The sequence below is a fragment of the Mobula birostris genome, chromosome 31, assembly GCF_030028105.1.
Source record: "Mobula birostris isolate sMobBir1 chromosome 31, sMobBir1.hap1, whole genome shotgun sequence".
Lineage (NCBI taxonomy): Eukaryota > Metazoa > Chordata > Chondrichthyes > Myliobatiformes > Myliobatidae > Mobula > Mobula birostris.
Genome location: NC_092400.1, coordinates 19,525,660 through 19,544,002, shown reverse-complemented (window position 1 = coordinate 19,544,002; position 18,343 = coordinate 19,525,660). Strand labels below are relative to the sequence as shown.

The 18,343-nt window shown below is 41.1% G+C and overlaps 1 protein-coding gene across 12 annotated transcripts in view; it reads right to left on the bottom strand.

Moving 5' to 3' along the window:
• The window catches only part of kdm2bb (lysine (K)-specific demethylase 2Bb), a 245,450-nt gene that overhangs the window by 222,824 nt on the left and 4,283 nt on the right, over positions 1 to 18,343 (bottom strand). For 4 of the 12 annotated variants that reach the window (XM_072247787.1, XM_072247789.1, XM_072247790.1 and 1 more), the window contains exon 1: positions 18,228 to 18,332. The exons of 1 other annotated variant lie outside the window; for it this stretch is intronic. In XM_072247787.1, coding sequence (XP_072103888.1) covers positions 18,228 to 18,317 — 90 coding nt within the window. In that variant the 5' untranslated portion in view covers positions 18,318 to 18,332. Of the gene's footprint in view, positions 1 to 799; positions 1,024 to 1,330; positions 1,396 to 17,271; positions 17,400 to 18,033; positions 18,118 to 18,227; positions 18,333 to 18,343 lie in introns of those variants that run through there. 7 more of the 12 variants (XM_072247791.1, XM_072247792.1, XM_072247793.1 and 4 more) reach the window with 6 other exon arrangements.

Sequence of the window (18,343 nt, the reverse complement as noted above, 5' to 3'; positions counted from 1 at the left end):
TGAAATTATTTTAATACAATTACACATCAATGAGGGCGGGAGAGCTTTCATGCAAAACTAAAAATCAAAACGGAAAGGTGAAGTTTCGATTTCCTGATTTTAAGCTGCATATTTTAGGCGCCAGAGGTTTGTAAACACGGACAATTTTTTTTGTGCCCAGCTCTCTCGTCGCTAGGCGTGAGTTCGAAAAGCACAAATCCAATCCTTCGGTATTCGGCTTTTCCGCTCGTCTCTGAGGTACGTCTCCCCTCAAAATAAAACGAGGGAGAGAGAGAGAGAGAGGGAAAAAAATCACACGGAGGCGAGGCGAGAAGAGAAGAGGCGATTTCTAAATGTTTTGTTTTGGGTGAGGAGGCAGGACTAGGCCGAAGAGCCTGGCGGTGGGATGGCAGAGGCCAGCGGGAAGCAGCGCTTCCTCCCGCAGACACTGTAAACACATCCCAGCCCCTCACTTCAGCCACTTCCCTCACAACTTGGAACCGTAGCTGGAAAAAAACACACACACACACACACACACACAAACGAGGGAGGCGGGGGGGGGGGTGCGGAGAGGGGAGGTGGAAACAAATTTTTTTTAATAAAGTCCCCCTCCTCCCACCCCCACTGACCCTCAAAATCAAACAGGAAGTCACTACTCAAAAAATAAAATAAAAACAAGAGGCCATTTCAGCCTCAGTCACACGGTGACTCGTCTCCCCCTCCCCTCGATATTACTACTAGTAGCTGCACAGAGATCCTCTCACTCTCTCTTTGCTTTAATATGGCACAAAAACTCGTTACGTTACAAAAAACTACAGACCAATCTTCGTCCAGACTCTTTCTCTACATCCATTTTTGAGAGAGCATTACTCTAAATCACCAATGCATCACCCAGGATTTTGTGAATCCAAATAACTTTCAGTCACTCTACTGCCCGTGTAAAAAGACACCATTTTTCTATAGGACTCTATTGCATATGACGTCATACACTTCCAAAGCCAGAAAACACCTTACGTCACGCCGTTTTTCCCCTTTTTTTCCCTTTCTTTTTTTAATATTTAAAGCATTTTCTGCCCAGACCCCACCTGCAAAAAAAAACAAAATAAAATTCCGCCCCGTTTTCGGGCTGTTGGGATCAGCCCTGTGTTTTTTTTTTCTCTCCTCCTCCTCCCGTACACATTTGCATGGGGGGGGTGTTTGCGCGTCCCCGCGGGTCGGGTACGGATTGTGGGAGAGGAGCACGCACACGCACAGCGCCGCCGCTTTTTTTTTGTGCACGGCTTCTTCTCCCACCCCAACCTAACCCACCCTCCACCACCGCCAGCGCTCGCATGCCGCACTGCCCACCGACCTCCAACTGGCCGCCCGCATCTTCCCCCTTCTCCAAGTTCAAGGAGCAGGAACAGCGGGCTGACACTGGAGAACCAGATTAGAGGTTGCACCGTCTTTCCACAGCTCTGTACGCGTGTGTGTGTGTGTGTGTTGTGTGCCTGCGAGGATTAGATCCCCTGTGTATGTGTGTGTGATGACAGACCTGTGTGCATGTGTTCGGGGGCAGGTGGGTGGGACGGGGGGGGGGGTCAACTAAACAATCAAATGACACTGGAGAAGTACACTCTATTCTGGATATCCCTTAATAAATACAGACGTGGAAGGGGGGCTTGAGCGTTTGAGGCGTGGGAGAATGTTACGACGTAAATGTCAATTATTAATAACTGGTAGTTCTCACCCCCCCCCCCCCGCATTGAATTCACGCTACATTGTTTTGTTCAAATCAAAAGTTTCGCACATCACAAATGCTCCGTCCTTAAAAGTCTCAAATCTTCGCGGAGGTGGCATTTTTAAGTAGTATCTTTTACATGGGCACATTAGGTATTGAGAACGCCACTGTCATAATCTCAACGCGTGTTTAATTTCCTAATAATTTACTGTCGATGAATTCGTAATGGCATTGTTGCAAAGCAAATTTTGTGGTGAAGCAGCAAATACTTATTTTTTTGTCTCAGTACGGAAACGTTTGTTTAGAAAACAACAAAATTATCTCAGACAGCACGAAAAAATTCGTCTTTGAAAGAGCTTCAGGAATGAAAACAATTTACTAATTTGAATATCAGTAAGTTATGCAGTTTCCATTTTCTTAATGAATATTTAATCACAACAGATTACTGATTTTTTAAAATTAGGCATTAATATAGTTTTCACCACCTATTTTACAATTTTTGCTTCATTAATGGATAACATCATGTGGGATCTTGCTCTGGCAGCACACATACTCGTGACACTTTAGTCGTGGTGACAGCTAGCACCTCCTGGTGACTGGCTTTAGGGGTAGAGGCTTAATTTATTTATCTTACTGCAAAACAGAAGGCCCATTTGGCCTGAAAAATCAAAACATATTACTGTCAAAACAAGTAGAGAAATAAGCGATGATTGGAAATATGAAGGGACTTGAAAATCTATAGCAGCTGCTGATAATATTATCACTTCTTTCGTCTTCATGCAGGATAACTCTGGTTCATCAGGAAGTCAAACCTAAAACCTACTATAAATCTGTCAAGTTTTCTCTACCTGATTGCACCATATCTCACTGATACTATTACATGGGGCAGGGCCTCCTTCATATCTGGTTTTAATATTATTTAATGACTGTACAACAATTTCAACTTTAAGCAACTCTCCCTCTATGCTAGACTTTGAAACTCCCCGCAAAAATGACCAGAATGTATCAAATCAGTGCTAAAAATAAATCATCTTATTAACGCATGATCATCTGGTTTGCAGGAATTAATTCACCTGTAAAAGTAACGGCCACAACTTGAAGCATCTTTCTATTGACAGCAGTCTATCATTTTAACTTCTCATACATTTTCATTGGAGATAGTGAATCCTGTCCAAAAACAGCCAGCTTCTGAAGATAGATTTCTAAATGTCCAGATATTTTTCTAGATCCTTCAATTAACCTTACAGCCTACAAACATGGATGTCTTATTTCACATCGTTGACAGGACATAAAAGTTCTCACTTTCCAGCCTTAAATGAAGTATGAAGGCAGCGTATGTTTTAAATAAGAACCTATCAATGGCGAATCTCATTGTACCAATTTATCTAACCAATGAACATATGTCATCAGTACACACACACAATACTGGAGGAATTCAGCAGGTTAGGCAACATCTATAGAGAGGAATAAACAGTCAACGTTTCGAGCCAAGACCCTTCATCAGCACTTTTCTCCAACTTTTCCAGTTCTAAAATTCATGTATTTTATAGTACTGCTGCTGTAAAATTCACAACACACACTGGTGATATTAAACCTGATTCTTATTCAATAACGTAAACATTTCACAAACTAAATCTCTTGCTCCAAATAGAGGTAACATTAGAAATAATGAGTAAAAAAAAAGAATAAGATACCAAACTCGTGATACAGCTCAGTCTGTCAAGCTACTAGATAATGCATTGTGTAATTGAATTAAATATTGAATATTAAATATTAAGCTTGTAATTCTTTACCGAATGTCAAACTAAACACCACAATATGCTATCAGTTACCTCATACACGTGTAGTTGTTCTCAAGCTTCCCTTGATGGCAGGAAGGTCATCATGAGCAGAGAAGAAACCTGTTCTTTCATGTGCCACAATGCCCAATACTAGGAAGAGTCTGCTTTGCCCAAAGATCTCCTTCAACTATTGACATTAATCAGTTACCAGAGAATAAAAAACCTTCTTCAATGGAATGAAGTTTCTCTGACCTTGTCAAACAGTTTGCACATCAGAAAACAACACAAGAACTTTTCTAGCCAAAAAAACTCTGAAAACATCTTTGCTGTCTCACAGATAAAAGGAATTAAGCATTTTCAAAAACAGTACATTCAGGACCAGAATTGACAGGGCTACTGAAAAAAAAGCAATCAGAATCCATGGCTTTAAATTCAATGTACAAAATCAAGGTTATATTAAGCTTTATTATTGGCTTGTGAAAGGCAGACATCACTGGCAAAGCCTTTGTCTATGGTCTGTCCACTAAACTCCTGAGTAGTGCGCTAGGTCATTTTAAAAATCAACAATGGTGCTCCTAAAATCAGATACAGGCCACCTCATGCAAAGATGCAGATGTCTTCCCCGAAGGACTTTAGTGAACTTCTTGAGTTATGCTGGAGGAAGAATAGATGTTGGATAGTACATTGGAATACTTTCTCATTTATGTTTAAAAACGTAAGGAGAGATTGATTTATAGATAGTCGCTAGCTTTGTCGTAGAGGTGACCAGGGTTCAATTCCCGCCGCTGCCTATAAGGAGTTTATGTGTTTTCCCTGTGACCGTGTGGGTTTCCTCCGGGTGCTCCCATTTCCTCCCACAGTACAAAGACAAACCAGTTGGTAGGTTAATCGGTCATTGTAAATTGTCCGATGATTAGGCTAGGGTTAAATCGGAGGAATTGCTTGGCAACGTGGCTCAAAGGACCCATTCCGTGCTGTATCTCAATTTTAAAAAATTCATATGAATCATATACTTACCATGTGTGCTAAAAAAATAGCAAAAGTTGTTTAAAACTTGACATTTGGAAGGAGTAAATGAGTCAATAAAGAACCCCTCTATCCTTTGCAGATCTGTCGACACGTGCTAAAAGTTCAAGATGAAAACTATGTACATTTTTGAAAATATCACATAGTTTTCCTCCTTCCTGGATGAAAGCTGTCCAAAAAAATAGCCAATGGTTATGTTTTGACAACTGATGGCTGAAGGTTTTCACTGTAACTTCTTACATCAGCGTCAGTAAATTAAATTCAGCTTGGGTTAAATTTATGCTAATTGATTTTTAAAAAGCAGTACAGAAATCCAATGAAGCACGAATTCAGATTCCTTATGAAAAGTGTACTGGAAAAATTCCAGTAAATATCAGACATATTATGTTGATTGTTAATGGAATGCATCAGTATGAGGAAAACTTCATCCTCGTCCCTAAATTTAAGCGTTTCGTGATGAGCTAAGATGTCAAATATTCATTGTGATGGCCAGTATAAGAATTCCCAAACTTATGTAGAAAATCAAAAGTGAGATCACTTTCCCCTAGGTTAAGGCTGACCGATTGGGCAGCGCTAAAGGTAGAGTACAGCCCAAGGGAGCTGTTAAGTGAGAAGTTTGTACGTTCTCCCTGTGACTGTTGGGTTTCCTCCAATTACTTCCCGCATCCCAAAGATTTACAGGTTTGTAAGGCAACTGGCCACCGAGTTTTCCCCGGTGTGCAGATGGGGAGTAGAACTTGGCTAGTGTAATCCCTCACAGTGCGAGCAACCAGGGTTCAATTCCCGCTGCTGCCTGCATGTTTTCCCCATGACCCCGTGGGGTTCCTCTGCTGACTCCACTTTTGCTCTCACATCCCAAGGGCATAAGGGTTAGTAGGTTAGTTGGCCACCTGGGTGCATGTGGGCAGCACAGGCCTGTTGGGCCAGAAGGACCTGTTACCTTGCTGAGTCTCAAAATAAAATAAAATTTGATGAGAAAGTAGGTGGTGACTGGATTTGATTACCTGTTTCAGTGCTCTATCCCCTTACGACTATAATTTCAGAAGGTCTATTGTTATTTTGAATGTTACAGCTTCACACTTAACTCAGTCAGTAGTAGGTCTGTCACCTAAGTTATGGGTCACATTACAGAAAATAACTTGCAGCTCGATACACCACTGAATAAGTATCATACTGTTGGAGATGTCATCTTTCAGCTGAGAAGTTAACTGAAGTTCCTACCTGCCCTCCCAGGTGGATGCAAGGGATTCCTTGGAGCTATTAAACTCGTAGCAGGAGAATTCCAGAAAATATTCATCCCTTAATCGGATTTGTTAATTTTTTTTTTTGGTCATGAACTCACTGCTCTTTATGGGATATTGCTGTGTGCAAAATTGTTCACACATCAATGACAAACTGAAAAGATAACTTAAGGCACTATGAATGCACTAATGCCATTACTTACTTAAATGAATAGAATTGGCAATGTGGTTTAAAAAGTTTTATTTGGTTTTGTGACCTTGGGCCAGTCTAAAAGGTGGGAGTAATAATTTCCTATCCAACCAAATCAAAACAGAGCAGTAGCTCTCTTCTTTTTAGGCAATTACCATACTAGGTACCCAACATGGTCTAATACAGGAGTTCCCAGCCCAGGGTCCATGGACCCCTTGCTTAATGGTATTAAAGAGGTTTGGAGCCCCTGGTCTAATAGATCAAGTGACTTGATGAAAACTTTCCTTATTCTTTAAAAGAAAAAGAGGCAAAATGCTTTCTTTCCAGAAGAGGGAGAAATTATCACAAAGAAATCTGTTGGATTTACACTATGACACTTCAATACGTAGATTGTTATTTTGCGTGTGTGTGTGTGTATATATATATATATATATATATATACATACACACACACACACACACACACACACACACACACACACATATATACATACACACACATAAATATATATTACACGGTTGAGAGGCTGAAAGGCAGCAACTCCCAAACATCTATGCTGACTTATACACAATAATAGGCTTGACATTGCTCCTCAATGGAATATAAATCATGTTTAGCACAATTGTCCTGTAACTATTTTTAACAACATTGCAACATGAAGATTCCAGAGAGTCCATTGTTTGCCAACTCAAAATAAGTATTTCAAACCCTTGTGAAATCAAGTAAACGAACAACTTTGTAATTTGCCTTTCCTAATCCACATTTGCCACGAGCAAGTTATTTTGTAATTTCTGAGCTTTAACCTGATATCTTCCCATCTGGGTGGTTTAGTTACACAGAACTTTACTGGGCCATCAGAAGAGATTAAAAAATGCTTATGAGAAAAATCTTGTTCCTCCAGGCTGTGTTGAAAAATGCATTCTTCATTATGTGTCTCCATGAAACTACTTTCATAGTGTATGACACAAGCTTTCTGACAAAGCCAATTAGAAACCCAATGAAGCACTAATTCAGATTGCTAAAGGCAGCTAAGCATCTTTAAAATCCTAGAACTTACCAACTTTCAATGTAGAACAGTGTTCCAATCTACAGCTAATCTATTCTCTTAATATTTGGTGCTATGTTACATTAACATCAGTTCTAAATTATCAGTAAACTTGATACAAATAACTTGTGAATGACTGAGTTCAAAAAAGACTAGACAGATTGAATGGAGCTTAAACACCAATTGGGGCCATTGTGGGGAATGGCTGAACAGGGTGGGCAATATTTTTCATTGGAGTTTCCAGGAGTTGGAAGCCACCTTTTGAACTCTGCGAGATTTTGAAGAACTTTACCATCAGGCAGTCAACAACCCCATATGGTACAGGATTTTCCACATTTGAAAAGATAACATGGGCTGTGGTTTGGAGACTTGTGTGCCTCAGTGACCCAGAGAGCTATGCTGGCTGGAGTCAGGGCTTTATTCTTTGACCCTTGGAAGGGTCACCAATGCCAAACAGGTCAAAGTGCAGAGGCCAGACTAAGAGTGGTCCACCGGTCCTCCAGGTGTGGGGGTTCAGACCCTGACTGGTAAAACAAAACTGTTACAGAAACAGCAACACAGAATCCTTCTACATCTGAGTGTGACAGTATTCCCCAAGTCTCCAGGCGGGACTTGCATGACTACAGTAGTGAAAACCGAAAGGAAGCTAGTGACACGATGAAGGAAGCCCCGGACACCGCCAGAGACGGAGGACCTTCATTGCTGCCCTAAACACCATTGCCGTTACAAGCACTAAGTATCCCATATACATGTAGACAAGACCATAAGAGATAGGAGCAGAATTAGGCCTTTGAACCCATCAAGTCTGCTCCGCCATTCCATCATGGCTGATCCCAAATCCCACTCTCAACCCCATACACCTGCCTTCTCGCCATATCCTTTGATGCTCTGAGCGATCAGGAAACAATCAACTTCCGCCTTGAATACACCCACGGACTTGACCTCCACCACAGTCTCTGGCAGAGCCTTCCACATTTACTACTCTCTGGCTAAAAAAATTCCCCCTTACTCTCTTCTAAAGGGTGGCCCCTCAATTTTGAGGCTGTGCCCCCCACTTCCAAAAACCCCACTACAGCAAACATCTTCTCCACATCCATCCATCTATTCCTTCCAATATTCAGTAGGTTTCAATGAGATCTCCCCGTATTCTTCTAAATTCCTGAGAGTACAGGCCCAAAGTCGCCAAACGCTCTTCACGTTAACCCCTTCATTCCCAGAATCATCCTCATGAACCTCGTCTGGACTCTCTCCAATGGCAACACATCCTCTCTGAGATATGGAGCCCAAAACTGTTGACAATACTCCAAGTGTGGCCTGACTAGTGTCTTATAAAGGCTCAGCATTATCTCCTTTTTTTTTAAATGTTCTATTCCCCTTGAAATAAATGCCAACATTACATTTGCCTTCTTTACCACAGACGCAACCTGTAAATTAACCTTCTGGGAGTCTTGCATGAGGACTCCCAAGTCCCCTCAGATGTTTGAAACTTCTCCGCATTTAGATACCTGGAGGGTAGGACTAGGAGTCCCCAGGACAGTCACAGCTCCTTAAAAGGAGCACCTGCAGGCATCATTACTGAATTAGAAGGGAACAACAGCCAGGAGCACTGCTGAGTTTAAGTGATTTAAAGAGTACTTGACTCCTCTCACCTTCCACTTAATGCCCAGTGCCACCCAATTCCTGGTCCAGCTCACCAGTCCCATCCACTGCAGTTATAGACAATAGGTGCAGGAGGAGGCCATTCAGCCCTTCGAGCCAGCACCACCATTCACTGTGATCATGGCTGATCATCCACAATCAGTACCCTTTTCCTGCCTTCTCCCCATATCCCTTCACTCCGCTATCTTTAAGCGCTCTAACTCTTTCTTGAAAGAATCCAGAGAATTGGCCTCCACTGCCTTCTGAGGCAGAGCATTCCACAGAACTACAACTCCCTGTGTGAAAAAGTTTTTCCTTAACTCCGTTCTAAATTGTCTACCCCTTATTCTTAAACTATGGCTTCTGGTTCTGGACTCCCCCAACATCGGGAACATGTTTCCTGCCTCTAGCTTGTCCAATCCCCTAATAATCTTATATGTTTCTATCAGATCCCCTCTCATCCTTCTAAATTCCAGTGTATACAACCCCAGTTCTAGGACCTTGTGGTCCACCTGATGCTGGGCAAGACCAGGAGCTCTGGAACCAGATTTACTAACACTAGGGGCTAGAGACCCAGGCACGAGACCTGTTCTGGGAGCGGAGCCACTGCGCCCAATAGTCAGATAGGGCACGATCATGGAAAAACAAGAGACCCAGCGACCATGCTGGCCTGGGACTACGGAACCAAGGATGAACGGGGCAGAGGACCAGAGTTCCAGAGATTTGAGGCCAAGATCAGATCAGCCTGTAGAATTACGAAGCAAACTCTGTTTCTGAGCTGTACCTCATCTGCAATTCTATACAGTAACATCATCATAAATTCACCTTCGCCAGCTAGCCACTATTTTGTCTTCTGATCAAATACAAAACATCCTGTCTAACCACACCCCAATTTACATATGTTTTTGTATAGATGGCTATGAAGGAGAGGAAAATCCCGGGCTTCAAAAAGAATTGCTTTGTGGCAACTTGAGCCCATGAAAAATTAATTACCACATTAAAAGAAAACTAATCCCATGGCAATTCCAGAACAATAAATGCAATGAACAGGCTGAATCATTTAATACACATACACTCAGTTGCAAGAAAAAGTTTGTGAACCCTTTGCAAATTACCCAGTTTTCTGCATTAATTACTCATAAAATGTGCCCTGATCTTCTTCTAATTCACAATAATAGAGAAACACAATCTGCCTAAAGTAATAACACACAAACGATTGTACTTTTCATGTAACATTACACATTGTTTAATCATTCACAGTCCAGGGTGGAAAAAGATTGTGAACCCTTGTATTTAATAACTGGTAGAACCTCTTTTAGCAGGAATAACCTCCACCAAACATTTCCTGTAGCTACTGATCAGACTTGCACAACAGTAAAGAGGAATTTTAGACCATTCCTCCATACAAAATTGTTTCAGTTCCATCAATATTTCTGGGATACCTTGTATGAACAGCCCCTTTCAGGTCATACCACAGCATCACAATTGGGTTAAGGTCTGGACTCTGATTTGCCCATTCCAAAACACAATTTTTTTTATCTTTAAACCATTCTGTTGTTGATTTACCCTTGTGTTCTGGATCATTGTCTTGTAGCATCATCCACCTTCTATTATGCTTCAGGTGACAGACCACTACCCTGACATTCTCCATTAAAATGTCTTGATAACAATTTTGAATTAATTGTTCCCTCAACGACTGCAAGCTGTCCAGGTCCTGAGGCAGCAAAGCAGCCCCAAACCATGATGCTCCTTCCACCATGCTTCACAGTAGGGATGAGGTTTTGGTGTTGGTGTGCAGTGCCCTTTATCCTCCAAACATAGTGGTGTGCATTTCTGCCAAAAAGTTCAACTTTTCTCTTAGCTGTCCACAGAACATTGTCCCAGAAGCGTTGTGGAAATCCAGGTGGTCTTTTGCAAACTTGAGACACGCAGCAATTTTTTTTTTGGACAGCAGTGTTTTCCTCCATGGTGTCCTTCCATGAACACCATTCCTGTTCAGTGATTTTCTTCTAGTGGAGACATAAACAGAGACTTTAGCAAGTTCTAGAGATTTCTGTAGGTCTTTTGCTGTTACCCTTGGCTTCTTTGACACCTCCTTCAGCATTGCACATTGTGCTCTTGGTGTCATCTCTGCAGGACGCCCACTCCTTGGGAGAGTAGCAACAGTACTAAATTTCCTCCATTTGTAGACAATTTCTCTTACAGTGGACTGATGAACACTCAGGTCTTTAGAAGTGTTTTGTGGCCTTTTTCAGCTTCATGCACATCTACAATTCTTCTTCTAAGGTTCTCTGAAAGTTGTTTTGATCGAGGCATGGTGCACGTAAACAGATCTTTCTTGAGAAGAACAGGCTTTGTCAGTAACCTGACTTTGTGTGTCCTTTTTTTAAATAGGGCTAGGCACCTCTCCAACCCACACCCACAATCTCATCTCATTGATTAGAATCCAAATAGCTTTTGTAGGAGACATTATCCCAGAAGTTCCCATAATTTTTTTAAACCTAGACTAAGATTAGTTAAATAGGGTACTCAGTACTGATGAGAGGTACAATAATGTGTGTTATTAGTTCAGGCAGATTATGTTTTTCTATTATTGTGACTTAGATAAAGATCAGACCGCATTTCATGAGTAATTAAGACAGAAAACAAGATATTTGCAAAGGGTTCACAAACTTTCTTGGAGCTATATATTACAGTGATCACATTTAGCTTGTTAGGTTTTGGAGGCCGTTAAATAACCCTAAACTGGCATTTTAAATAAAAGGATCAGAGTTCTGTGGTTCAAACAGAGAAGGCTGTAACATTCCAAATTTTTAGAGGAACCAAAGTTTGGAATAAAATGAATCGCCAAAAGACCCTTTAATGCAGGGGTTCTCAACCTGGGTCCACGGACCCCTCGGTTAACGGTATGAAAAAGGCTGGGAACCCCTGCTTTAATGGAAGAACCACTGAGGCAAGGAGTTCAAAATACTCCTTATAGTGGGAATCAGGAACAATAAACAACAACAGTACAGCAATTCATTTAATAAAATCAACCAGCTAAAACTCTAATGTTTTGTTAAACATAGAAAAGAATAAACAGTATTTTAAAGCAATAAGCAGAAATGTAATAAAATATATTAGAATATGTAGGCTTCACAAGAAGTGATTTTTTTTATAATCAGACTGCTGGACAAACTGTTTACAGTGATTAAAACTGAAAAAGGACATACTCAACAGTTCAGGCAGTGCCAACAGTAGCAGAAACAAATTCATTGTTCAAATCATGGATCAGAATCTCCAGATATTTTGCTTTCAGATCAGCATTAACCAAGGGGAAATTACAAAATGGGGAGATGGTGGATTCACACATCACTAAGGGCCTAAACAAATAAGTTTGAGGTGACAATGCAACAATATTGTAATAAGCAGCACTTACTGGGTAAGATTTTAATCAAAACTGTCAGCATGTTAATCATTTCATTAACACAATACAAATGATTCAAGATTCAAAGTACATTTATTATCAAAGAACGTATAAACTATACAACCCTGAGATTTGTTTGCTTACAGGAAGTCGCAAAACAAGAAACCTGAAAGAATCCTATCAAAAAAAAGACCAACCCCTAGCCTTCTCTATGCACAGAGAAAAAGGGAAAAAAAACACACACACACAAATCATGCAAACAATAAAAGCGAGCAACAACAACAGCATTCCGAACCTTAGATCCAACTCCCCAGATCAGCCTAGAGTAGGCCCAAAGCCTCAGTATTCAGTTAATCATATTAGTGGGGCAAATTGCTGCAGAGTTCGCAGACATGATAAGCACATAAAGTTCAACAATCCAGGCCAATATTTTCCTTCTCATACCTCCACCAGATTAAATAACTTGATGTCATACTACATTATGCAAAACACAGACACCAATTTGGTTGTCAAAACTTGCAATGCAATATGGATGCAGAAGGCGTTGTACAGTTCAAGTTCTTACTTTATTTCCCAATCAACCTGCAGAAATAATCACACCACCACTGTCACATCACTTAGAGCAAAACTCGAAAGCTCTTCCAACAGGCAAAGCTCTTTCAGTGCCCAGTTTGCCTGCTTTCATTCTCATCTACTGAACCACGGGATTATCTGCAATAGGCTTCTCTTTCTGGTACTTTTCTCATCTCCAGTATCATGATGCATCTGTCCTTGGCCCTCTACTATTTCTCACTAGCAAGTTGTCCATCTAGAACATATTATGTTGTAGATATAGGCTAACAGCACATGGTTACATCCACTACCACCACCTCCTTCAATCCTTCCTCCATACTTACATGACTTCTTGTTACACAACCTGAAGCCACTATCTTCAATTCCCATCATTAGACAGTGACCACACCTTTATATCTACAGCTGAGCCGGACAGCTCCCATTGCTGATATTATACTTACGATAGCACATTTGCACCATTATTAAAACTCTATTCCCCCTTTTGTAGCATTGTCAGACTCATGCTCTTCCATGCCTCTTTCTTCCAGACTTGACAATGCATTCCTGCTCAACCTCCCCATACATCATCCTCTACAAAACTGGGACTGTACAAAACTGCCATCTGTCCACCATTCCAACACTCCTTTGGCCTGCAATTATTCAGCAGTTCACTTTTAAAATGGCCACCCTTGCTTTCAAATCCCTCTGGGCCCTCCCCCTTCCCGTATGAGTAACCTCCTCCCACTCAACAGTTCTCCGACATATCCAAACTGTTCAAATTGTGACCACTTTTGGAGACGGGAATTCTTTGCAAGAAAAAAAAATTGTAACAAATTGACTATATAATCTTCTCCCTCTAATCAATAATGAAGATTATCTACATTCAATGCTGCTTTATGTCCCCCCCCCCCCCCAATTCCTCCTCTTGAACATCCACATGAGTATCTCTGCTGTTAGGCTTAATCATCTGGCAAGGATGACTTTGCATTACCTCCTTCATGACAAATGAGTATCATGGCACAATTTTCCAACACTTGCCTCACATTTAAATTTCCCCATTCTATGTGAACTGAATTGTTTCCTCTCTAATGTCTCAGTAACTTTCAATGCCTTTTAACATTCTACACCAGTTGCACAAAAATGTAATCTTATACCCCCGTACCTTACAAGGGGAATGCAGCAGTGTTGGAGATGCTGTCTATTGGGTCAGTGGTAACACCAAAGCCCTACCTGCCTTCTCAGATGAAAAGCAAGTCCAAACCATCTAGTAACACACATCAAAGTTGCTGGTGAACGCAGCAGGCCAGGCAGCATCTCTAGGAAGAGGGACAGTCGACGTTTCAGTCCGAGACCCTTCGTCGAGACCTTTCCAGCATCTGCAGAATTCCTCATGTTTGCGTTTCCAAACCATCTATCACCTTTACCAAAAGATTCTAATTCTCCACTATAATCTCCTTTGTAGAATTTGCTCTGTGCAAACTCTCTGCCATATTTCTGATATTGTAACACGGCAAGATTACTTTACCAATTGAAAATTGCTTTGAGCTGGTGTGAAACACACAACGCAAAAGCAAGTCTTTGACGCAACCATCAGCACGCATTGCTGATGCACATGAGTGTTACCCTCCAAGCACTTCTCTCTTCGCAGAACATCCATTCCAAATATCTAATCAAGTGTAAACCCGCTGAAAGTTTTCCAACACATGCAAAATGCTGGAGGAACTCTGCAAGTCAGGCAACATCTAGGGAGGGGAATAAACAGCTGAAGTTTCAGGCTGAGACAATATCAACTGTTTATTTCCTTCCATAGAACTGAGGCTGAGTACAGGGCTACAGTAGGAAACTTTGTCACATGGTGTGAGCAGAATTATCTGCAGCTTAATGTGAAAAAGACTAAGGAGCTGGTGATGGACCTGAGGAGAGCTAAGGCACCGGTGACCCCTGTTTCCATCCAGGGGGTCAGTAGTGGAGGATTACAAATACCTGGGGATACGAATTGACAATAAACTGGACTGGTCAAAGAACACTGAGGCTGTCTACAAGAAGGGTCAGAGCCGTCTCTATTTCCTGAGGAGACTGAGGTCCTTTAACATCTGCCGGACGATGCTGAGGATGTTCTACGAGTCTGTGGTGGCCAGTGCGATCATGTTTGCTGTTGTGTGCTGGGGCAGCAGGCTGAGGGTAGCAGACACCAACAAAATCAACAAACTCATTCGTAAGGCCAGTGATGTTATGGGGATGGAACTGGACTCTCTGACGGCGGTGTCTGAAAAGAGGATGCTGTCCAAGTTGCATGCCATCCTGGACAATGTCTCCCATCCACTACATAATGTACTGAGTGGGCACAGGAGTACATTCAGCCAGAGACTCATTCCACCGAGATGCAACACAGAGCATCATAGGAAGTCATTCCTGCCTGTGGCCATCAAACTTTACAACTCCTCCCTTGGAGGGTCAGACACCCTGAGCCAATAGGCTGGTCCTGGACTTATTTCATAGCATAATTTACATATTATTATTTATGGTTTTATATTGCTATATTAATACTCTATTCTTGGTTGGTGCAACTGTAAGGAAACCCAATTTCCCTCCGGATAAATAAAGTATGACTATGACTAGATGCTGCCTGACTTGCTTAGTTCCTCTATCATTTTATGTGTGTGTTGCTCAAGATTTCCAGCATCTACAGAATATCTTATGCTTATGAAAAATTTCTAATTCTAGATTTATGGTATTACACATTCATATATTCCCCACATTTCCTGTGTGGTCTGGGAAGAGGCCATTTAGCCCACGAATTCTCAGAGCAGTCCCATTCCCCCGTTTATTTCCCTGTAATCAACCACCTCTCTCACATAACTGTCATTCCTTCCGATTTCCTCCACTACCCAACCGCACGGTGGTCCCGTAGCTGTCAACGGCCAAGACCTTTGAGAAAACCTACATAGTCACAAGGAAAACACGAGACAGCTACAAACTTGCAATGCCACCGTGAGAACCAGAAGTCACTGTTCTGACTTCATAAAGGGTCTGGACCCAAAACATCAACTGTTCATTTCCCTGCATAGATGCCCCCTGACCCAAGGAGTTCCTCCAGCATTGGGTGTGTTGCTCCAGATGTCCAGCATCTGCAGCCTCTCGTGTCGTTGTATACATCACACTGGTTTTTGACAACCAGTGTGATGTATACAACAAGGGACCTTTCATCTACCCATCTAAGTCATCTTGAAATCTAAAATACCAACTGCTGTGTACGTTTTCAGATTATCAGAAAAGTTAGGAAAGTTGGATTCCACAACAAAAGTAATATTTTTAATGCATGGTCTGTGCAACACTATTCAAAATCAATCCTTGGTGATTCCCAAAATACCCAATTCTTCCACTTATTTCCCTCTAATTATCTCTCTCATTTAACCATCATGTAGAAATCAAATACAAAAACAATTATGTAGGAATTCAGATTTAGACTTCACCAATAAAGCCAGATAAGAAAAAAGTAGTTATTTTTTCTCGTGTATTAATCTCTCACAAATGAATGAATTTATCCTGAAACAACAGTAGAGACCACAGTATGACCTGCTCCCAGGCATTCCAGTATTTCTTATAAGTAGCATAAATAGAAAAATATCTTTCAGCCTTGTATCCGTTCTATTCCAAGCCTAAACCGCATCAGCAAAATGCTAAACTAGAAACACAACCTCACATGGCACATTAATTCATACAATTATCACCTTTTAACCAAATCCAAAACATTACTTAGCTGAGATCTGACTTAGGATTCAGCACATTTTCACTATGGTTCCGGTTTAATCGCTAATCAGGAAAGCTGTCCTTTTCCAGCTATTCAGATCCACACTAGTCAATGCGGCTGTACAAAACAATATCGACTTCTGATCAACATTAATATTTATACCAGCTTCCATCCTTCCAAAAACCAAAGTCCTTTAACAATGTTATCCCTGGAAAAAAACTCATGACCATCTATTTACCCACCTCCCTTGAGCATGGGGCACAGAAATGTACAACAGTGACTGAAATATATAATTTCCTTCATATTTGCACCAAATCCTTTCACATACAAGTATGAATTATTGAAAACAGACATTCAACAGTTCTCACTGCTCCTACGTCCCCTTTTAAATTGTTACTCTTTAATTCATATCATCACCTCTCATTCTTTCCAAAATACACCACTGTACACTTCTCCACTTTAAATCACAGTATTTATTTGCCCATTTCACCAGTTTCGGCATTCTGAAATCTGGTGCTGACCTCGTCAGTGATCACTGCACTTGAGTTTGCTGTCCTGTTAAGAATACTGAGTATGGAGAGACACGTTTATAAATATACATGCAAAATAATCACTTGGGGGTAAATCTCCAATTGTAAATATTTAATTCAAACAAATCACCAGAGTCAATTTAAACAACAGCAAAAAAACCCCCCACAAAAACCAAAGATGTGATAGCTAGAGATTGTTCATCAAATTAAAAAAAACTGTTACCCAAATGAAACATCAGAATTTCAAGCAACTGCAGGAAAGTGTCAAAAAGGTCGAAATTAAACTGCTTTCAGATTTATAACTTTGTCAACTCTCTAATGACCCCTGATAAACACATACAAATCTGTGGATAGATTATTAGTAACTGCATTATTATAATCCCACAATTAACAATGTGAATTTACCCCTACCTTGCCAATCCACTAACTACCAGACTCTCCCGCATGTGAGAAAGAGTGGGTTCCAGACAACAGTGTGGCTGCCATCTTATGTTGGGCACCAGGAGGCACACATCAGAATGAAGGCATTGGCCCTTTTTACCCTTTGTACTGCGTTTAATAAAAGGCAGAAAATAATTAAAGGGATGGGTGGGGAGCTAATTAAAATATATTTCGTGAGGTCTAACTAGAGATCAGCAGTACATTACAGCCAATCATTGATGGGGATGAATATTACGCTGAAACGTTCAGTCACACACAAAAAAAAGCTAACAGATTGAAGTTGTGAGAATACCAGCATAATTCAACAGATTCGAGATAAATTCATAAGACAAATTATTAGAGCGAATTATGGCTTCAATAAGATTAAAAAAGATAAATTAATTTACACGAACACGTTAAGAGCTTCCCACAATGATTTCTTTCGGGGGCCTCACGGTTCCCCAACCCGCACCCTGCCATGCTCTCTTCCACCACCTCTTCCCGCAGTCACTATATTTTGTAATAAATATAAAGCGATCATTTGTAACTTTTTCTGATACAGCTCTAATTTGTTAACACGCACTTCTAATACCAAATAAAATCAAAAATGGAGAAAAAATGCTTTAGAATAAACTTTGTTTTTTCTCTCGTTTTAAACCCTCTAACCCCCTCATTACGTGAATTTTTAAAGTGACACTGCCTGCAGGCCTGTGTACAAACCATATACCAAAGCGCATTAATCGTCTAACTTACTTCGATAGCGGGTCGATTTCCTTCTGATATGAGAACTGCAATGGGAGATTTTTGTGTGTTGTGTTGGATGGGGGCGAAAATAGAATTTTTTTAAAAAACAGAAGTCCACCCCCGCCACTACCAGGTTCTGGAGCCGTTTATATGCAAAACAGTTTTTAATGTCCTTCCTACCAGCATCTCTGCATGCTGCTTACCACAAACTGGCAGAGGCGCCAATGACTCTGGATTGGGAGGGGAGGGGAGCGGAGGGGAGGGAGGGGGGTGGAAGGTTGCGAAGGGATCATTGGCGTCCTGTGCAGCGAACCGATGG